At 43.9% G+C, this 17,443-nt stretch overlaps 1 protein-coding gene across 1 annotated transcript in view; it reads right to left on the reverse strand.

Annotated features, from left to right (window-relative positions):
* Nucleotides 1-402: 402 nt before the first annotated feature.
* chl1b (cell adhesion molecule L1-like b) overlaps nucleotides 403-17,443 on the reverse strand; it is a 55,063-nt gene continuing 38,022 nt past the window's right edge. Inside the window, exons 13-26 of the mRNA XM_076141423.1 lie at nucleotides 17,067-17,233; nucleotides 16,823-16,982; nucleotides 16,598-16,722; nucleotides 16,196-16,297; nucleotides 15,781-15,978; nucleotides 15,492-15,562; nucleotides 14,443-14,665; nucleotides 13,471-13,586; nucleotides 13,053-13,257; nucleotides 12,789-12,911; nucleotides 10,328-10,507; nucleotides 4,591-4,722; nucleotides 3,685-3,757; nucleotides 403-2,273 (exon numbers count right to left, since the gene is read on the reverse strand). Of these exons, the coding sequence (XP_075997538.1) occupies nucleotides 2,069-2,273; nucleotides 3,685-3,757; nucleotides 4,591-4,722; nucleotides 10,328-10,507; nucleotides 12,789-12,911; nucleotides 13,053-13,257; nucleotides 13,471-13,586; nucleotides 14,443-14,665; nucleotides 15,492-15,562; nucleotides 15,781-15,978; nucleotides 16,196-16,297; nucleotides 16,598-16,722; nucleotides 16,823-16,982; nucleotides 17,067-17,233 (2,080 nt within the window). The 3' untranslated portion in view covers nucleotides 403-2,068. The remainder of the gene's footprint in view (nucleotides 2,274-3,684; nucleotides 3,758-4,590; nucleotides 4,723-10,327; nucleotides 10,508-12,788; nucleotides 12,912-13,052; nucleotides 13,258-13,470; nucleotides 13,587-14,442; nucleotides 14,666-15,491; nucleotides 15,563-15,780; nucleotides 15,979-16,195; nucleotides 16,298-16,597; nucleotides 16,723-16,822; nucleotides 16,983-17,066; nucleotides 17,234-17,443) is intronic.

Consider the following 17,443-nt stretch of genomic DNA (forward strand, 5'->3'; position numbering starts at 1 on the left):
TGCAGGACTGTGCTCTTTGCAAACAGCGTTGTTGTTGCCAGAGAACTGTGGACCTCAAAAAAGGCTGCCAGGGGGTTCATTAACAACAGCTGAAGCCGCCTGAGCCACACCTCTGGCCAACACAAGCAGAGCAGAGTGATGAGAGAAGAGCTCGGCCAGATGTGACCCAACAATCACGGTGACACTCTCCATTCCGGACTCCCGGCCATCAGACATGATTACAGCTCTCTGCGTTATTCCAGCGCCTGTCTCGGCCCACACCTTTGATTTCTCATGATTCTCTCCTGCAGACAGAGTAATCGAAGCAGATGCTGAGCTCAGAGATGGGTTTAACCCCATTTTCGGGAAAGTTATGCAGCAAGCAATCTGTGAAATATCTTCTACTTAGTTAAAAAAGTGAGTGACAACTTTTCACCAGGTGCTTCATTTACTCCAGCCATATTTTAGTGCTGACTAAAGGCGGCTCGCTCAGCCAGGTATATTTATCTGTTGGGACACGGTTAACGATCTACACTCACTAGCTATGGTCTAAAGGCAGGCAGGCAGTGTGTGAGTCAGGTTCTATTTTAAGCCCGATGTGGCAGTTACTGATGTGCCTTTCGAGGGAGACCACAAAGTCATGACCAGGTTTCCTTCAAATTCACAGCACAGCTACCTGCACATTTCTGCATCTCTCAACATCTTGTGGCTGTATTGTTCTTTATTGGAAATCGTCAATAGGATACCCAGAGGTAATGTTCGATAAAAGCACCTTCGTCATTAAACGTGCGGTTTGAGTAAATTCATTAACTTTTACACTCTCTGCTTTGCATAATAGCCAGTCAGAGCAGTACCTGGATTTAAGAAAGTAAAGCAATTTAATGACATCAAAAACACCAATTAACATTTGTAACATGCAAAGGCTGAAACTTTACAAAACATCGCAATTTGTCTGATTATGATGCTAATGTTACTGAACAACATGATGGTGGCAGAGTCGCAATACGCATACGTGTATACGTCATCGATCGGGATTACCATGCAACCAGATTACAACACTCTGGCTACAAATAAAGTCATAGTCCATTACAGTTACTATAAAACACTAATCTGATACATTTAAATCTTAAAAGCTAAGGGAACATTTGGACAAAGGTTCCTCAAAATTTGTGACGTTAGTGGTAACTGTAATAACATTTGTTGGACTATAAATTGTAATAAACTGTAATATCTATTTGGCTTTCTAATTAAAATTCTTCTGTACATTTTGACAAAAGTGAAATTGTTGCAAAGCACAATGATTTGCATGGCACGTAAACAGATACACAATATTCTGTCGTGGATTCTATTAAAAGATCTGCACCAAATATGGATTGTAATATTGTATTGATGTGTAATGAGCCATTACAGAAAGCACATACTGATTATCACGATGTATAATGTCAAATGGTTTCAAAAACATGGCATAATATTGAAAAATGTTGTCTTCCAACATCACAGAATATACATTTATAATATGTGAAGATATCTAAGCTCCCTTGTTATTATGTCAGGTATAAAACCACTGGAAAAAAAAATAAGTTAATAAGCAACCTTTATACACATCTTACAACAATGCATTTCAAATATAAAAGTCAGTAATATTTGCTGCAGTTGCAAAATATCAACTTGATATCTCCACATACTGTATTCATGAACTGTTACAAGAGACAAAACTGGATACGATGTCGTGCAATGCATGATGTTTATGTCTTCTGACATTTTTTACTAAATGTACTGCGGCTGAATTTACAAAAGAAAAAAAAAAAAGTCCAAGCCCTCCAAATTTCAATTCTTTTGTGATAATAAAAAACACTCGGCACATACAATATACACTCTATATACACAGTATTTAGTAATGCTCAGTCTGCAACCTGATCAAACAGTGCTTTATAAAATGAAGATGGCAGTGTGCAGTTGACAGTGACGCATTACACTTGACACAAAACTTGTCCTCACTATGGATAATGTCTCTTTCCTCCTTTATTTGTTCCTCCCAGCAGGTTTAATGAAAACTGTGTCCAGGAAGGATGGAAGGCAGGTACGCTCCTCATGCCGGGGTCTGAGCGGAGGCTTTGATCTCGGCGGACACCCTCTTCTCCTTTCGTGCGGCGTACTCTCCGATAAAGGAGCCGTCCTCGTTGAACTGTGCATCCTCGTCACCGTAGTCCACCAGGCTGTCCCCGCTGTCCCCGGCTTTGATCTCTCTGCTCAGTGAGCGCTGGCTGCCCTTCAGTGGCTTCTCATCGTTGTCGCTGCAACGACACAGCGGAGGCTCAGTGGATTTAGAATCACCTTATTTCACCCATGGCTTCACTCTATCGCTTATAGGCAAGGGCATGGTCCAGGCCCGGACTATCAGAGTCTCCGTGATGAGACTCTGTCACTGGCATTACCATTTGCCTCCATTTGACCAGTGGAAAATAATCACACAGTGCACAAGTCAAGACAATTCTAATTGTTGTCCTATTCGTGCATCAATGCAATGGACAAAGCAACGCTGGAGAAATGAGACTTTGAGGAGGACATGAAACTCATGCTGCACATGCTGCAGTCCTGCAATGCATTTTAATTGTGAGCCCATTAAATGGGACGGATGATGCTTAGGGCTACTTACCCTCACATACATATTATATCATATTTAATACTGTAATAGGGGAAAATGTGTCGGAATACGAGCTTCACACCTATAGAAATGCATCCAGGACAAACACATCGGTTCTGTTCTGTTTTCGCATGTAGACATCAGTCTGTAGTAGAAGCAAACTGACATGCCGATAAAGTATGAGGCTAGCTAGAAAGTGTCTCAGGAATATTGTCTTGGTAGTCAGTGTGCATAGCAGTGCTGCAGCAAGCAAGTGGATTGATGTTTTTTGTCACATTAAGGCAAGTCAAACCTGATGCCTTAATGAATCGATAATAAAATCTCAAATACGATCAATCATAACAGGTTAGCAGCAATAAGACAATAATAATGAAAGTGTTGCGTATATTTTTTACACATAGAATTTTCCCACCCTGGAATAAACACTGCACAGTATAAATCCTGTCACACTGAGACATTTCCCCACGTCATCACTTTTGTGCCGTGCAGATTTCAGCAATTGGAGAACAACACTGGGAGTCATACTGCTGTCGACTGTTATGAATTGGACCACTAAAGGATTAATGAAACGTGCCCAGATATTACTGCCCTGGAGATGAGCTGCTTTCAATTACACTGATTGGTTTTAGCCTCCCGCTGCGTTGCTGGACAGCCTTCATTTAGCTCCATCCGGAAAAAGAAAAACCGGCGACATCTGAACAATGAGGCGGCTCGGTTTAGTTCCAATGCAAACAGCAAAAAAAACACCAACACAACACCAGCAGCTGACACTACAAAGGGACAACACCGGCGTTTTTTTTAAACAGCAACACCTGGGACGGTCGTTGCTGTTTCGCACATACGTTTTACTCCGCTCATCAAAAGTCTCGAAGCGGGGGTGTGTGTGCGTCCGTGTGAACCTGATGCATGCTGGGTTGTCTTTTCAGTAAAGGGGAAGAGAGGCAGACAGGAATGCTGAGAGAGAGAATAAGGTGGAAAATACTGCGAAGGGTAATAATTCACACTCTTACACGTGAATTGCATTGGAGGTGGTGCAATAGTGCTCCGAGGGCTGAGCTCACCTGTATTCACAAAACGTGTCGTCATTCATTCCCTGGGACTCCACGTCTGGGTGAAGGTCTTCTTTTTCTTTCACTGCTCACAAAACAAGAGAGATCATATCAGTGATTTCCTCAGGAGACGGCTGCTGCCAATGAAAGTCATCATGTCCCCTCGGTTGTTAAGTTGTTTGAATAAGTTCTAGCCTCAGTCCCCGATTGCCCTTTTTCAGTCGGAATAAAAGTCAAGTGAAGGCCTCAGAAATAATTTGTTGAGAATCTTCCGAACGATTCATTAAAAAAAAAGAGGCAAGTGGACGCGTTTCTATGCAGGTCCTTTAGTGTTACATGATGTTAAACAAGTGCAAACGCCAATCTCAAATGAGAGAAAGGGTCATTGGAGGTGACAGTGATAATGAGAATTTAATGAGAGGAGAAAAACGGAAGGACAAAGCTGTGTTTTGGTCCTTTTTTTCCGCTGACGAGTGAAGTGATAGCTGCCCAGACGACAACCTGATGGCCATTAGCCGCGAATAATAAAGCTGATAAGGACTCTCATGTCCCTAGTAAGTGGAATAACATTAAGATAGCACAAAGCTCATGTCATCAGTCCCTGTGCGGCCGTCCTGTGCTGTATTTGCATATTGTCTCGGTGTGGGCGACGGCTGCGTGTCGGAATCGTGCAAAATTCAAATGCTAGAAATAGAAACGTGCACTTTCCAATCAAAACACAAACCCATTTCAAGCGTGAATTTGCATTCAAATAATTGTGTGGCGCCGCGCCTGTTTGTCTAAAATAACATATCAGTTTACGCGGAGCTGTAATAGCTTCCACCATCAAAATATGGGAAAGTAAATAGAATGGCGCTGGGAGCGGCAATTAGTATTCAGGCCAGGGTGATGTTTGTGTGCTTGTACGTGAACACCTACCGGAATACTTCCCTCCTTTATTTCTGTTGACAAAGCAGGCGATCAACACAATGAGTATGAGGAGAGCGATGGCGCACATCAGGCCGATAAACCAGCCCTGGGTGGATATTCCTCCATGGATGCTGGCAAGACCTGAGGAGAACAATACCCAGTGACTTTGACTCGCCTTGGCCTTTTCATCGGGACACTTGATTGAGTGTTTACATCGACAAAGCCTATCTGATGCAGAGGCGGAGGTGGCAGAGGGAACGCTGTGATGGAAGCGTTCCAATATTAATATTAAACAGCTAATCCGCTTGTCTAATTAATCAAGTAAGGAACGCTGTACAAATGTAATTCCTCCCGGCGCGTCCGCGAAGCTAAATCAAATCCTGGTGACACGGGAGAGGAGCCTGTGTGTGTGTGTGTGTGTGTGTGTGTGTGTATGTGTGTGTGCTTCTCTCCTGTGTCACTATCTTGAGTCAAGGACATACTGGGCGCACCTCCAACTCTGTTACATGACAAGTCACGTAGCTGTTCGGCTTTGCTTTCTTGGAGTTTCTTACTTAGTTTTTAATGCGACCTCATATAGTCTTTAAAGACATTATCAAATTATAATCCCAGCTGTTTGTCATAAAGCACACAGGTCATATACATGCACTACATATTCACGAGTATTACTGGACCTCACTGCGATTAAAGGCCCAATGAGGGAAAGTACTTATGATGGAGACTTTACGTGCCTTCATAAATCGAGGTCTGTTCAGCGTTCTCCAATTAATGCCCGTTTCAATGGCAATAACAATTACAATGTACAAACGCCCATTTATTTCCTTGATTTCAAGTGCGTCCAAACGTACTGAGTGACATCAAAGGTCAAAGTTTACATCTACCTCATAGGCCTTGAGCCTATGAAGGGGTGTTTTCATGGTTTAAACGTCAAATAATGGGAGAAAAGAAGGATTATAAGGTTTGCTGTGTCTTGGATGTGAGGTATTGATCACTGCTACTTCTGTTCTCAAGGATTTCTGGACACTACGCATATCTGATGTGCCTTATTTGAGAAATAAAGAAATCTCCTGCACCTGGTGTTGTAAATGTGACATAAAAAGAGAAGACGAGCTGGGATAACTTCCTGTAACCTTTCCCTCCGCAGAGGATGAATGATCAGGATTAACATTGAAGAGAACACGGATATTTCATATTATTTATGAATGGAATGAGCTCAGACAGAGACACAAGGTTACAGATGTTAGATGTTTCACCTACAGCATGCGGGTAGCTTTGAAACAGAATCACACTGTCCAGAAACTGACAGGAAAAAGGCAACACGAGCTGTCCATACATGCAATCTAAGCCTCCTGGTGCTCGGCCCCCAGACACCCCGCCGATATTTTGCATAGCTGTCACGAAAAGACGAGCTAAAATTCAAACAGGGCAGGGGTTTTTTTGGGAAAAACATGAATATGAGGGAGAAGGGGAAAATTGCCAGTAAAGGGTTAGTAAAGGACAAAGCAGACCAAAGCAAGCAGTTAGGGGTGTGTTGTCATGTAACACAGGATGCGTCTCTTCATCTCCTGTGAAAGAGGCGAGCACGCTCCTCTGTTCCCTCACACTATACTACAAGGAGACATCAGTTATATTTGACAGCAGAGACATCAGGTGAATCTCTCAACAGCACGCATGGCAAGAGTAATGTGGGTATGGAAATGGAATCACAGGTGGTGCCTGCAAAGCTAAATGAAAATCTAGAGGAGAGAGTTGAACGACAGTAAAGTGTGAAAGCGATGGCTACGTTTCAGTGTTTCATATCATTTTTATGTTGCTGTATTGTAATATCACACAGGTATCGCTCTTTTTTCATTTATATATATATATAGAAGAACATGTTTGACCTTGTAAGTATCAGATAAATATTAGGGTAGTCACATTAGCGAAAGTCTGACTTGTTTTCACCTGCACAGATCTTTATTTCAGCTCACTCAGCCTTTAAAGTAGCTTGCCGATAACCGGAACGGATAAATAAAGAACAATAGTGAATAGTGGTTTGTAGTGTGTGTGTGTGCAAAGTACACACTGACAGCAGCTGTGTGAGCTGGTCAACAAAGTGCAATCCACTTCATTTCCCCACGGCAAACATGCAAATCTTCTGCTGTGTCTCCAGCTCAGGTGTACTATTTGCTCTGGTGATAATTCAGTACACAAGGACACCTGCGTCCGCACCGCCCAGCCCAACCTCTGCAGGTGACACTCTCCAGCTAATGTTGATGGATTAGTCTGCACTATGGTAATTCCCATCATTGGAAGTGTGCAGCGACTTCCCAGTGACACAAAGCCCCGATGTAAAAATACCCCAAGGCTGGCTGCTGGTGTTTGTGTCCCTTCACTCCTCAGACTGCTATTAAGCGCTGCTGCAGAAGGCAGATGCTCTCACAGCGGGGAGCCGTTGCCCTGGAAGCCGCCCCTTCAAAGTCAGGAGGCTTTTTCAAAAGGAGTGGCCAGAAAATATTCTGCTATAGGAGCTTTCAACAGCTTCCACTTATCCACTTATCTCAGTGTCCTGTAAATATCACTCTCCCGGTAGGAGCGCCCACCTCCCTGGCGCGCTTCCTCCTCAGGATTTTGTCTCGGCTCAAATGCCGCTGTGGACGACTCCTTGTCCCCCGAGCTGCACGCTGTTTACCCAGCAGAAGATTACATGGAAATGTCAGGTGACTGTTGGGTCAATACGCTGTCGTGTGCAGGAGGGAGCCGGGCCCAACAAATCAATCCCTGACAATTAGACATATTTGTCCCATTCCAATGACTGCACTCTATAGCTCGCACTGTCGGCGTGGGATGTATGGATCTGGTATCCCGGCTTTCCCAGAGGTGCGACAGGGAAATTAAAACAAGCTATTTCATCAGTATGCACTTGTCTTACACCGAGCAACGCAATGCATCCACTTTTAGATGGTTTCATTTTGTCGACATAAATGGCATTTTCATGTTTCGACCGTCGCCATTGGAAACAAACTTTAACAGAGAAATCTGGCTAATCGACCTATAATCACACCCGGATCCTTGCATGACTGTCATTTAAATCATTTCATAGTTTGGTTGACTGTTGTTTTCTGTGTGGTTGAATGTGCTGCGGCTCTACCTATGGCTGAACGAGTGGGTTTGGCCCTTGGGGACTTTGTGGTGCTTGGAGGTGAGGGGGAAGCTGACTTGCCTGAAAAGAGAGACAGATCTCATGGTTATCAATGTGGAGAGGTCTTGGGGAGCTACGATCTATCCACTCTAGTGGGGAGAGGTTTGAGTGTTAGCACGTATAATAGCTCTACGATTAGTAACTCTTCTAAAGGACTACATGTCTACAAAAGTACAACAATTAAAATGATGTCTCACCAGTAAAACTGATTTTTCTTATCACGTGTGTATAAAGCAATGTGAGATGTTGTGATTGCTTAAAAATCTGACTTCATTTTGCACATAATTAAATGGAAGATGGCGGGTGTGTGTCTATGTCTGTCGCTCCGCCAGGCGTTGGCTCTCCAAGCATCATTTGTTACCGCCGCTCGAGTCATACATGTTGCACCAAGTCTGCTGTTGCTAGGATAAAAGTCAATATTCATTTAGGGAGACGCTAATGAGCCACGATTAATATGAATTCGTAATTAGGTTGCTCATTACCATTGCTACAGCGGAAAGGCCCAAACTTTATCCAAAAGGAGGTTGACATTTTTCTAATGAAAGGAGGCATCAAGAGTGCTCTGTGCTGACGGCAAGGGCAAACAGCAGACAAGGTCAATTATGTACAGATGAGTGTTTGGCGTTTACTTATTCATTTTGGAACTCTGCATTACACAACACAATGGCATTGACAGTTCCTGCATTTCTAAATCTAGCCATGCACTCAAAACATAGCAACTGTTAGTATGTCATAGCACCATATACCAGTAATGTTCAGTAGATTCAGAAAGCATTAAAGGGGACATACTGTACAGATTTCCATGTGAATATTTTCATTCAGGGGTCTGTTTTTAAACCTTAGCAATGCTTTAATCTGCAGATCAACATTCTGGCTAGTATAAGTGAGGCGTGTGTGAGAAAAGGACACATCAAAAACAAAGCTTTTTGGGAAGTTCAGGATGAATAAGTTTGTCTTCAGGATGAAAGATTTGGGTGGAGACGAAAGTTAAAAATCATGATGAAATTTGGACTTATCTGTGCAAAACTTTGATCCTACATGAGACGCATCCAAATTGGAGCGATTATGAGCTTATATAACCAAAATCTCACAACTTGATGGAATGAAACCGCCATTTTTTTTGCCTGCATAAATGTTTTCCTTCTTGGTTTGTGAAATTTGACATCCCACACGAAGTTCCACAAGCAGTCCACTTCACTTGTCAGTGAGGAGCGCTGCTTGTGGGAGGTGGAAGAAAAACACAATATGTCCCCTTTAACATCCAAGCAAGCTGTTAGGGCCACTTGCAATGTTGTGAACGCAGAGTTAGAAAAAACTGAGAAAATCCAAATTGAAGAGCGAGGATAAAAAGAAAGGAGGGAAAAACAAGGCGAGGCAGAAGAGAAGAAGCAAAAGGAAATCAGGCACATATCAGTGACACGAGCATGCACGTACACACACACACACACACACACAGAGCAGTGTGTGATCAAAGACGGCGCTTAAAGCACGACACGTTTTAGGAGCATAAGAGAACCTGGGGAGAGAACAAACAATTGATGCAACAGTGCATCACACATGAATGGAGATAGAACAGTTATCAAGCTAAATATTCATGTTCAAGTCTCACACACAGACGCACACACATGGTATCACAACTTAACAAATTTCCTGTTCCATACATACTAATGAGTCTGTCTCCCAGTAATCACTCGCAGGAGCGCTTCAGCTTGCAAATAAATACGCCCTAAGAGCCAATTAAGTTTCTTGATACGATTTGTGCAAAATCCAGTAAACATGGAATAATTGTTCCCATATCCAGCAGCTGCAGTTATCAACCTACGCATTGTGCTTTGACATTTGCATACCAAACCTTAAACAGCGCGCTGTGTTAAGTTTAGATGATACCCGGAGTGTGTTCACTAACACTCGCCACACGTGGTAAATCCACGCGCGGCCTCCAGTCGAGATTTTCAACAGTAATCATTCACACCACAGGTTACAACCTCACAGATACTTGACTTGAGTTTCAAGCCAGTTTGAAATATAGGATACATTCCTGGACGGATGATATGTAATTGAAAATAAAAGATTACGTGCTAGGAGCAGGCTCATTATGATGACTTACCTACCGACTCTTTTGTGATTACAAAATTCAATACCAAAACCTTCAGTTTCCCCCTGCTCAAAGCAATTTTCTTTCTTAGCTGATTGTTTCATAGCTGGCGCTCTCCGTCCAATCAATAAGCACTTGCTCTCTCATGACAGTGACAAATGAAAACTCCACTACACCCATATGAAATTGTTTATCCACAAAAATTACTTACATGGATATGAAAAGCTTGGCCGCCCAGGCATACATCATATCCCCCCCCAGTTCAATGCTATTTTCAAATGCCAAAATGTTTTTTGTCACCCACTTCACTCTGGGCTGAATTCTGCCAAGCCAATTCTGTACCTCAGCCCCCATTTGTGTTCCTATTGTCTCACCCATAAGTCAGCACACCCACCCATGCACTCACACACCAATCCAGACGTACACAACAGAGTCAATTGCTTTCAGGGCCCCCCGACCCGATCACTCACTTGCTTCTAGCGTAGTGGTGCACTCCTCGCTGACGACGGGGCCACATCCCACCGTGGTGCAGGAGCGCAGGTAGAGCTTGTACTTGCTCACGGGATCCAGCTCGCGCACGACCCACTTGGTGGTGGCCGGGTTGGTGATGTCGACCGTCTGCAGCGCTCCCACCTCATCAGTGTCATTGACTAAATATATAAGTATGACAACACAGAGAGATTACGAGTGGAAATCCATCTGTATACATACTGAAATTCTCCACAATAAAAACCTCTTTTCAGCCTCCACTCTGGAACTATTATGCCAAAAATAACAAATGTCAGACGTCATTTGAGTTTTTGTGTCCTTTATTTGCTTTGGCTTGAGACGAGGACAATTATCATTTGCCTTTCTGGCTTAATACCCTTTCAAAGTGTTATTTTGCAGTTGATATGCAGCCTGGTATTGAGCAGTGTTGCAACAACTGAGGTTTGGAGTAGAATATATTTGTGTTCCTGCTGTCTGGATTCTGTCCACATTGTGATTACATGCCATTTCTCACTATGTAAAAAGAGATTGTTAGGCGTTTGTGTGACGTTTATGCTGATTGGAACAGACACACAAACACAACAGGTGTAAGGTGACCTTTGTGTGAAAGAGGTGCTCTGTAGTCGAGGACGTCTCCGTAGAAGAAAGCAACAGAAACGGTGACGAGAGTATATTGGTCCGCTTCTCCAGCGACTGTCCAATTTTTGCCTGTGCTGTGCTGTCAGCAGCCACTGTTATCAGACATCTCATTTTATGTATTATTTCTTGGGAGGGGAGCGGTCTATTTTTGGTAAATGATGTGATGGTGGCAGGGTGGTACAGCGAGGAGGGCACCAGGATCATGTTTCTACACTGTGGATGGATGCTTCCTCACTTAGGCCTGACAGCTTGTGAACCAGCTCAAGGCTGCAGAATCTGACTCTTCCAGGAAATTTCACCAGCGTGTCGGTGGCTCGTGTCGAATCAAGCTGTCCCAAGATTCTACAGTAGAGAAATCTGAGAATAACCTGCGCAGCGTCTGTGTTAGTTTAGCTTAATGGAGAAGAGCGGCTTAATGAATTACAGCCTTTAATCTACTCTCATATATGGAGATTTATTCTATATCAGCAAATCTATGTGTGAAGATGCAAATGCAAATGAAGTTTAAAAATCTAAAACATTGTAAAGTTTGTTGAAGTACTCTGTGCAAATAGGAATATTATAAGAATACAGTGTAGTTCACTCTTAGTATTCTTAAGAAGGATTTGAATCTTGAATTTAGCCTCTACAAGCTCAACAAGGCAAGGCACAGCTCATGGGGACTAATCAATAGTGAAGGAAACTATAGATTTCATTTAAATTTAAAGTTAGGGAATTCAAAAATATATATAATAATAATAAATGGCAAACTGTAAGAGATCATTTCTGAAAGTGTAGATAAATGCTGCTTGTGTGCATGTGTTTGTGTGTGTGATATCCCAGTCTACAATAGATTCTAATAGGAGTGGATGTGAATGGGTCCTTGTTTAGCATGGAGAAGGATCATCTGATGTAACGGCAATTGAGTTGAGAGCAGTTTCAGTCATCGTCCACAGGGACGACTTGATATGACGATCAAAGCGCTTTCCACCAGCACGGTTGCCATTTCAAAGCAGGTTAGTTTTACCATTTCCACGTACGGGCATTCCTGATGTTACAGCGCATCCTCCTAAGAAACTTGTGAGATGCAACGCTATTAAAGGCTGTTTGTGAAGAAGGGCCGTTGCTCAGTCGACAGCTGTGTTGCACTTTAAGATTCGACTCATGTCACTGATGCCATGCTGGCAGCTGGCTGCATTATCCTCAACATTTCGCACATGAGTTCCTTTAAGGGGACTTGAAAAAAAGAAGTCACACTTCAAAGAGTCTATCGGCTTTATTGCGGCGGCGCAGTGAAAACGTCCTCTCATGAAATATTGTGCGACATTCACACCTCTTGTGCAGTCGCCAAATCAAACTTAATTAGCTGGAAAATGCAGCACGGAGGTGTTTGCAGGAAGCTGGTCATTAGCCTCATTATGACTTTTGTTTAAGGACACCATCTTCTAGGTCTGTGGAGAAGATGGCCCCCGTGGACATGGTGGGGTCAGTACCACCGCACTATAACGGGCTGTGACAGAGTAGCCTTGGTCAGCAGTAGCCGAGCGGTCACGACACACCGGCCTGTGGACATAACCCTGACATGTCTCCTATACACACACTCTCACCTCAGCGTGACCGCCCCCCCTCCCCCTCCCTATTAGAGTGAGACAATGATTCCCTCTTCCTTGCTGAGGATCACAGTGAACAGCCACGTCTTTGCTTTGCCCGGTTCACCCCTGAAGAACGGCGCACGCTCGCCTCTTTCATATACAATGAGGGTTAATGTAATGCCACACATTATTAATATTACTGACGTCTTGCATGAGGCGCACTGACACGTACTTAGCTGATACTCCAAAAGATATCTGGTGAGAATCCCATTAGGCTCCAGCGGTGGGGCCCAGGCCACAGACACGGAATGCTTTTGTACATCTGTGACCCTGAAAACAGGATTTTTCTCCGGGACTGCAGGGGGGGGCGAAAAGGTGACACGCACAAAGTAAGCAGTCAAATTCTACAACCCAGTTTCCTCCAGCTATTATTAGGTTTTCTCTTCAGTAGTTGTGAATCAATACACCCCATGCTGTTTCTTTCTAACAGTCCTACCTCCCTCGGGGGTTTTGAAGTGAACGGGATGGCTGCCGGGTCCGTTGCCTCGCCCGTTGAAGGTCATGACGGTGAGGCTGTACTCCGAGAAGGGCGTTAATCCTGGTACCAAGCCGTGGTTCCGGTCCCCGGGGATGGCCAGAGCGTGCTTGTCGCCGTGGCTTTTCTTTGAATCTACCAGACTCCGCATACGCCACCAGTTTATCTGCGCCAGAAAAAAGACACACAGATCAAACTTAGCCATTGCGTACATCATGATCATGTGTGTTTGCTTCCTGGTAATTGAGGAGAAAGTGCAGCTGACAAAGGAAGAGGGCGACACAGTGGGGTGAGGGAGGCCAGCGGTGAGAGTGAGGTCATGGTCATTCCTTTTAAACTGTGACTTAAACCCAAGGTGTGAGATATTTGGAGGTATTACCCTGTAGCCTCCCAGATGTCCGTGTAACTTGTCCTTGTGTACACGAGTCCAGCTAACCTGGACCACGGAGCTGTTCATCACCTCCACACCGACATCATCAGGTGCAGCGGAGGGAACTGCACATGCAAATACACACAATTAGAGTCAACACAATGCTAGTGAGCCGAGGACAAAGACATGACTCATCTTGATAATGACTTGTGTGGAATATGTACAGTCATGTTCAGATATAAACAAAACATCAGATATAAACTTCACATAGAATTACATATACATACCAACAAAGCTATAGCACCTGTCTATATCTATAAGGGAGCCTGAACACTACCTACAGTCACAAAATCACACCAACAAACTAAAGGGAATAAATGTATTCTATCGTCACATCTAAGTGTGGACAACAAGAGGATTAGGAGTTATGACCTGACATGACCTCTTGGGAGCAGATCCAGAAGAAAGCTACACAAAGGACATAGAGTAAACACCTCTACATCTTGATTTTCTCTTTCTTAAAAGATCTGTAACTATTACCACATTTGAGAAAAATCATAAAATGTAGTAGAGAACCTGAGTTTAACAATCAGACAAAGTCACAGCATGTTTTTCATTCAGTGTGCGCAAAGGTGGACCACCAAAAAAAAGACAAAACGTGGATCTCTGTTTTGGGACACAAAAGCATTGCACAGTTAGACCCCTGAGTGCAAATAAAAACCTTGCAAACCGACTCCTTTAAACACAATATTTTACCAGTCCCCCATGAAAACAACAACATAACGTGTCACAGTTAAGCAGAAAGAAATGTGTGATTAAAGCTCAACCTTTTACACTACAAGCTTTTGTCCTGACAGCCGACAGCTTTTTGCTTTGGCAGTTTCAGCTTTCAGCAATCGGTGACCATTGCCAAACTTTAACATGCTTTTACACCAAAAGGACACCGAGAACTAAGACATGTGCACACGTTTGACTACTTACAGTCCTCTCCTGAGTAGCCAGTCAATATTCTGGGCTCGGGGCCCCAGCCTTCGCTGTTCTTGGCTTGGATCTTGATGTGGTAGGGTACAAAAGTGGGCGTGTCTTTCACCACAAAGGAGTGCCTCTTCACCATGTGTTCCTTCCAGTCCTCATCCACATCCTGGCGCCTGTAGCTGACCTTATACTCCAGACCGGGGCCGTTGTGTTCAATGGGTAACAAGGGCTAAATGATAGAAGGCAAACGAGGTTACAAAATAAGACCAACAATGTTAAAAGATTTCACCGAGACTCACGCAATTGCATGAGGCAGTTTTTTTTTTTGTGTATTTCAGCAATTCAGTGTCGCTCTTTCGGCGGGATTAGGAAAAGCTCAGTCAGTGAACTCCTTGGAACACTGACAGCGTCTTATCCTGCCATCTAGTAAAACAATGAAACAATTGACTGGGTTCAACAGTGAGGCTTTTCTTTGATACAGGGGTTTACTCAGACAGCATTGATGAAAACATTCCTCTCCTCACAGAAGTCTGACCATGAGAAATAGGAGGAGAAACCATTATCCACAAGGCAAATCATTAACAGTGTGGGAAGCTCATGAATCCAGGGGCTGGAGCTACATTACCATGACAGGGCCACCAGATAATAAGTGAAGGAAAGATTCATCTTTCAACTAGAACCCAGAAAATATTAATGTACGTGTTGAAAAATTTTTTTTCTCCTCTTCACAGCCTCTCTTTTCTCTTTCTAATCAAAGCAGCAATATGGGCAGCTTTCATTGGAAACTCATTCAGAGTGATCCCACAAAATAGCTTTTCTAAAGACGTGAACCACAGAATGAAATATCAAAAGTGGGTCATTTCCATTTGGTGAATTCACATTGATAACTGCATATGAAGCATTGATAAGAGGTTTTTTTTCTGTTCCGTCAGAGAGAAATTCTTTGATTTAGGAAAAAAATCTGTATCAGATGTGAATAATTCACTATCTCGGGTTAGGTGACATTACAGAATTTGCAATAAAGGGATAATAAAGCCTCATGCTGTATTTCTTACCTCCCAGTTGATATCCATTTCATGTGGTAAATGACCTTCGATTTTGATATTTTCAGGGTTCTTGTCGGGGGCTGTGGAGGAGAAGCAATATAGATTTTGTCAGCATTGTTAGTGAAATAAATCTTCAGTGAAAGCGACACACAGGAGACCTGGTTTTCAACAAGAATGGAATCAATTATGTACCAGGTCTGAGTGTTTTAAAGTTCACAGCAGCGGCAGCGGCGGCTCAAGTGGTCTGGAGGAGCTTATCAAAAACCTGAACAAACAATGAAAGAAGGAAGCCTCCAACCTGCCGCCGGGGTTTTGTATCTCTCCGTGGGCTCGCTGGGAGGTCCCATGCCCACGGCGTTGACGGCGGACGCGCGGAAACGGTAGTCGACGTGGCTGTGAAGCTTCAGGACAGCCGAACCGTGGTTGCCGGGCACTCTGATCAGCTCTTTCCAGTTTCCCGGCTCCCGCTGGCTTTCCTCGTACTCAATAATAAACTCTGTTGACAGGCAGAGAGACATCAGAGCAAACATCCACCACGAAGGTTCTTGCTTATCTAACCAGCAGCTGTGCAGGAAGCCCCTCAGACCCTGCTATGGGCTCAAGAAATATCATTATATATTCCAGGATAAATCAACAATACATAGATTTAATCCAAACTATATGGCATAGAAGCTGCTATGGTGTAAGAACACACACTCAGATGCCCCTTTTACCTGTGACAGTGCTGTTATGATCGTCCCCGGGGACCCATTTTGCTTTCACACTTTTGTTCCTGTGTTCAGAAAGGACCAGGCTCTCCGGCGCATCAGGGACGTCTGAAAACCATCACAACATAGTTTAAAGAAGCAGAGATGCATCAATGTCTGGGACAGAGGGGACAAGGAAACAATGTCAAATGTAATCATCTTGAGAGACGGAAAATGTGAAGCGAGTTGCATCAGCGCGTGGCTCTGCACCAGGCCGTACTGTCGACAATAACAATACGTTACAGCGGCTACAGGCCTGCATGTTGATCACATATTGATCGCCCATAAATTTGTCAGGCTTCACCGTATCCCCAAGGTTCCTGGAGACCTTAAAACCCGAGCAGCCATGTTGTTCATATGTTCGCTCACCTAACACCATGAGCAGCGCTGAGGCCGTGTCTTGGTCCACTGGAGTTCTCGCCACACAACTATACACGCCCTGGTCCCTGTGGCTGACTTGGACAATCTGAAGGATACCGTCTTCCACAACGTATCTGTTGACGGCAAAATGAAGATGTATGTAGTATCGAGTTACAGAAACCGAAGAAGGGGAACGGAATTTCCAGCAGGGATTAACGGGGTGCTGCGTCCTACCTCTCTGTGTCGTTGAAGGCTATCTCCTCGCCATCTTTCCCCCACAGGAGCTCAAAGTCATCGCTGAAGGACTTGTCGTACTCTGCCAGGCATGAGAGCTGGGCCGTGGTACCCATTACGATCTGCATGTCCTCCGGGGCCGCCACAATTCTGGTGGGATCTTCCATAGACAGAACCGTATTAGTTACATTTCAAGGACCGAAAGCCACCGCAAACACACCTCGTCAGCCGGAACACTGTTTACCTTTCACGTAGAGCGTGGCGTCGATGGCAGACGTTCCCTCTGTGTTAATGGCGAAACACGTGTACTGCCCTGCGTCGCCTTTCTCCACAGTATTGATCTCCAGCGATCCATTGTCGTGAACAGTGAACCTCGGGCCTTCCACAGGTTCTGAAGATTCATCTTTGCTCCTGTACAGAAAAAGAAACAGACAAAGCTATTAAAGCCAAAGTTCTCTGGGGTCAAATTAAAAAAAGGAACACTGCAGCAGACTAAACAAGTAAACTCTACACCCTGGCAGGAAGAGAGAAATAAAAGTTGCTGAATAGAACATTAGGGTTGAGTGACGGTCTTACTTTTCTTTTGTTTTTCAAGAAACAGCAAGTCTGAGGCACAGACAA

This window comes from Genypterus blacodes, unplaced genomic scaffold (genome assembly GCF_046128005.1).
Source record: "Genypterus blacodes isolate CSIRO-AG114 ecotype Tasmania unplaced genomic scaffold, CSIRO-AGI_Gbla_v1 ptg000017l_1, whole genome shotgun sequence".
NCBI classification, from domain to species: domain Eukaryota; kingdom Metazoa; phylum Chordata; class Actinopteri; order Ophidiiformes; family Ophidiidae; genus Genypterus; species Genypterus blacodes.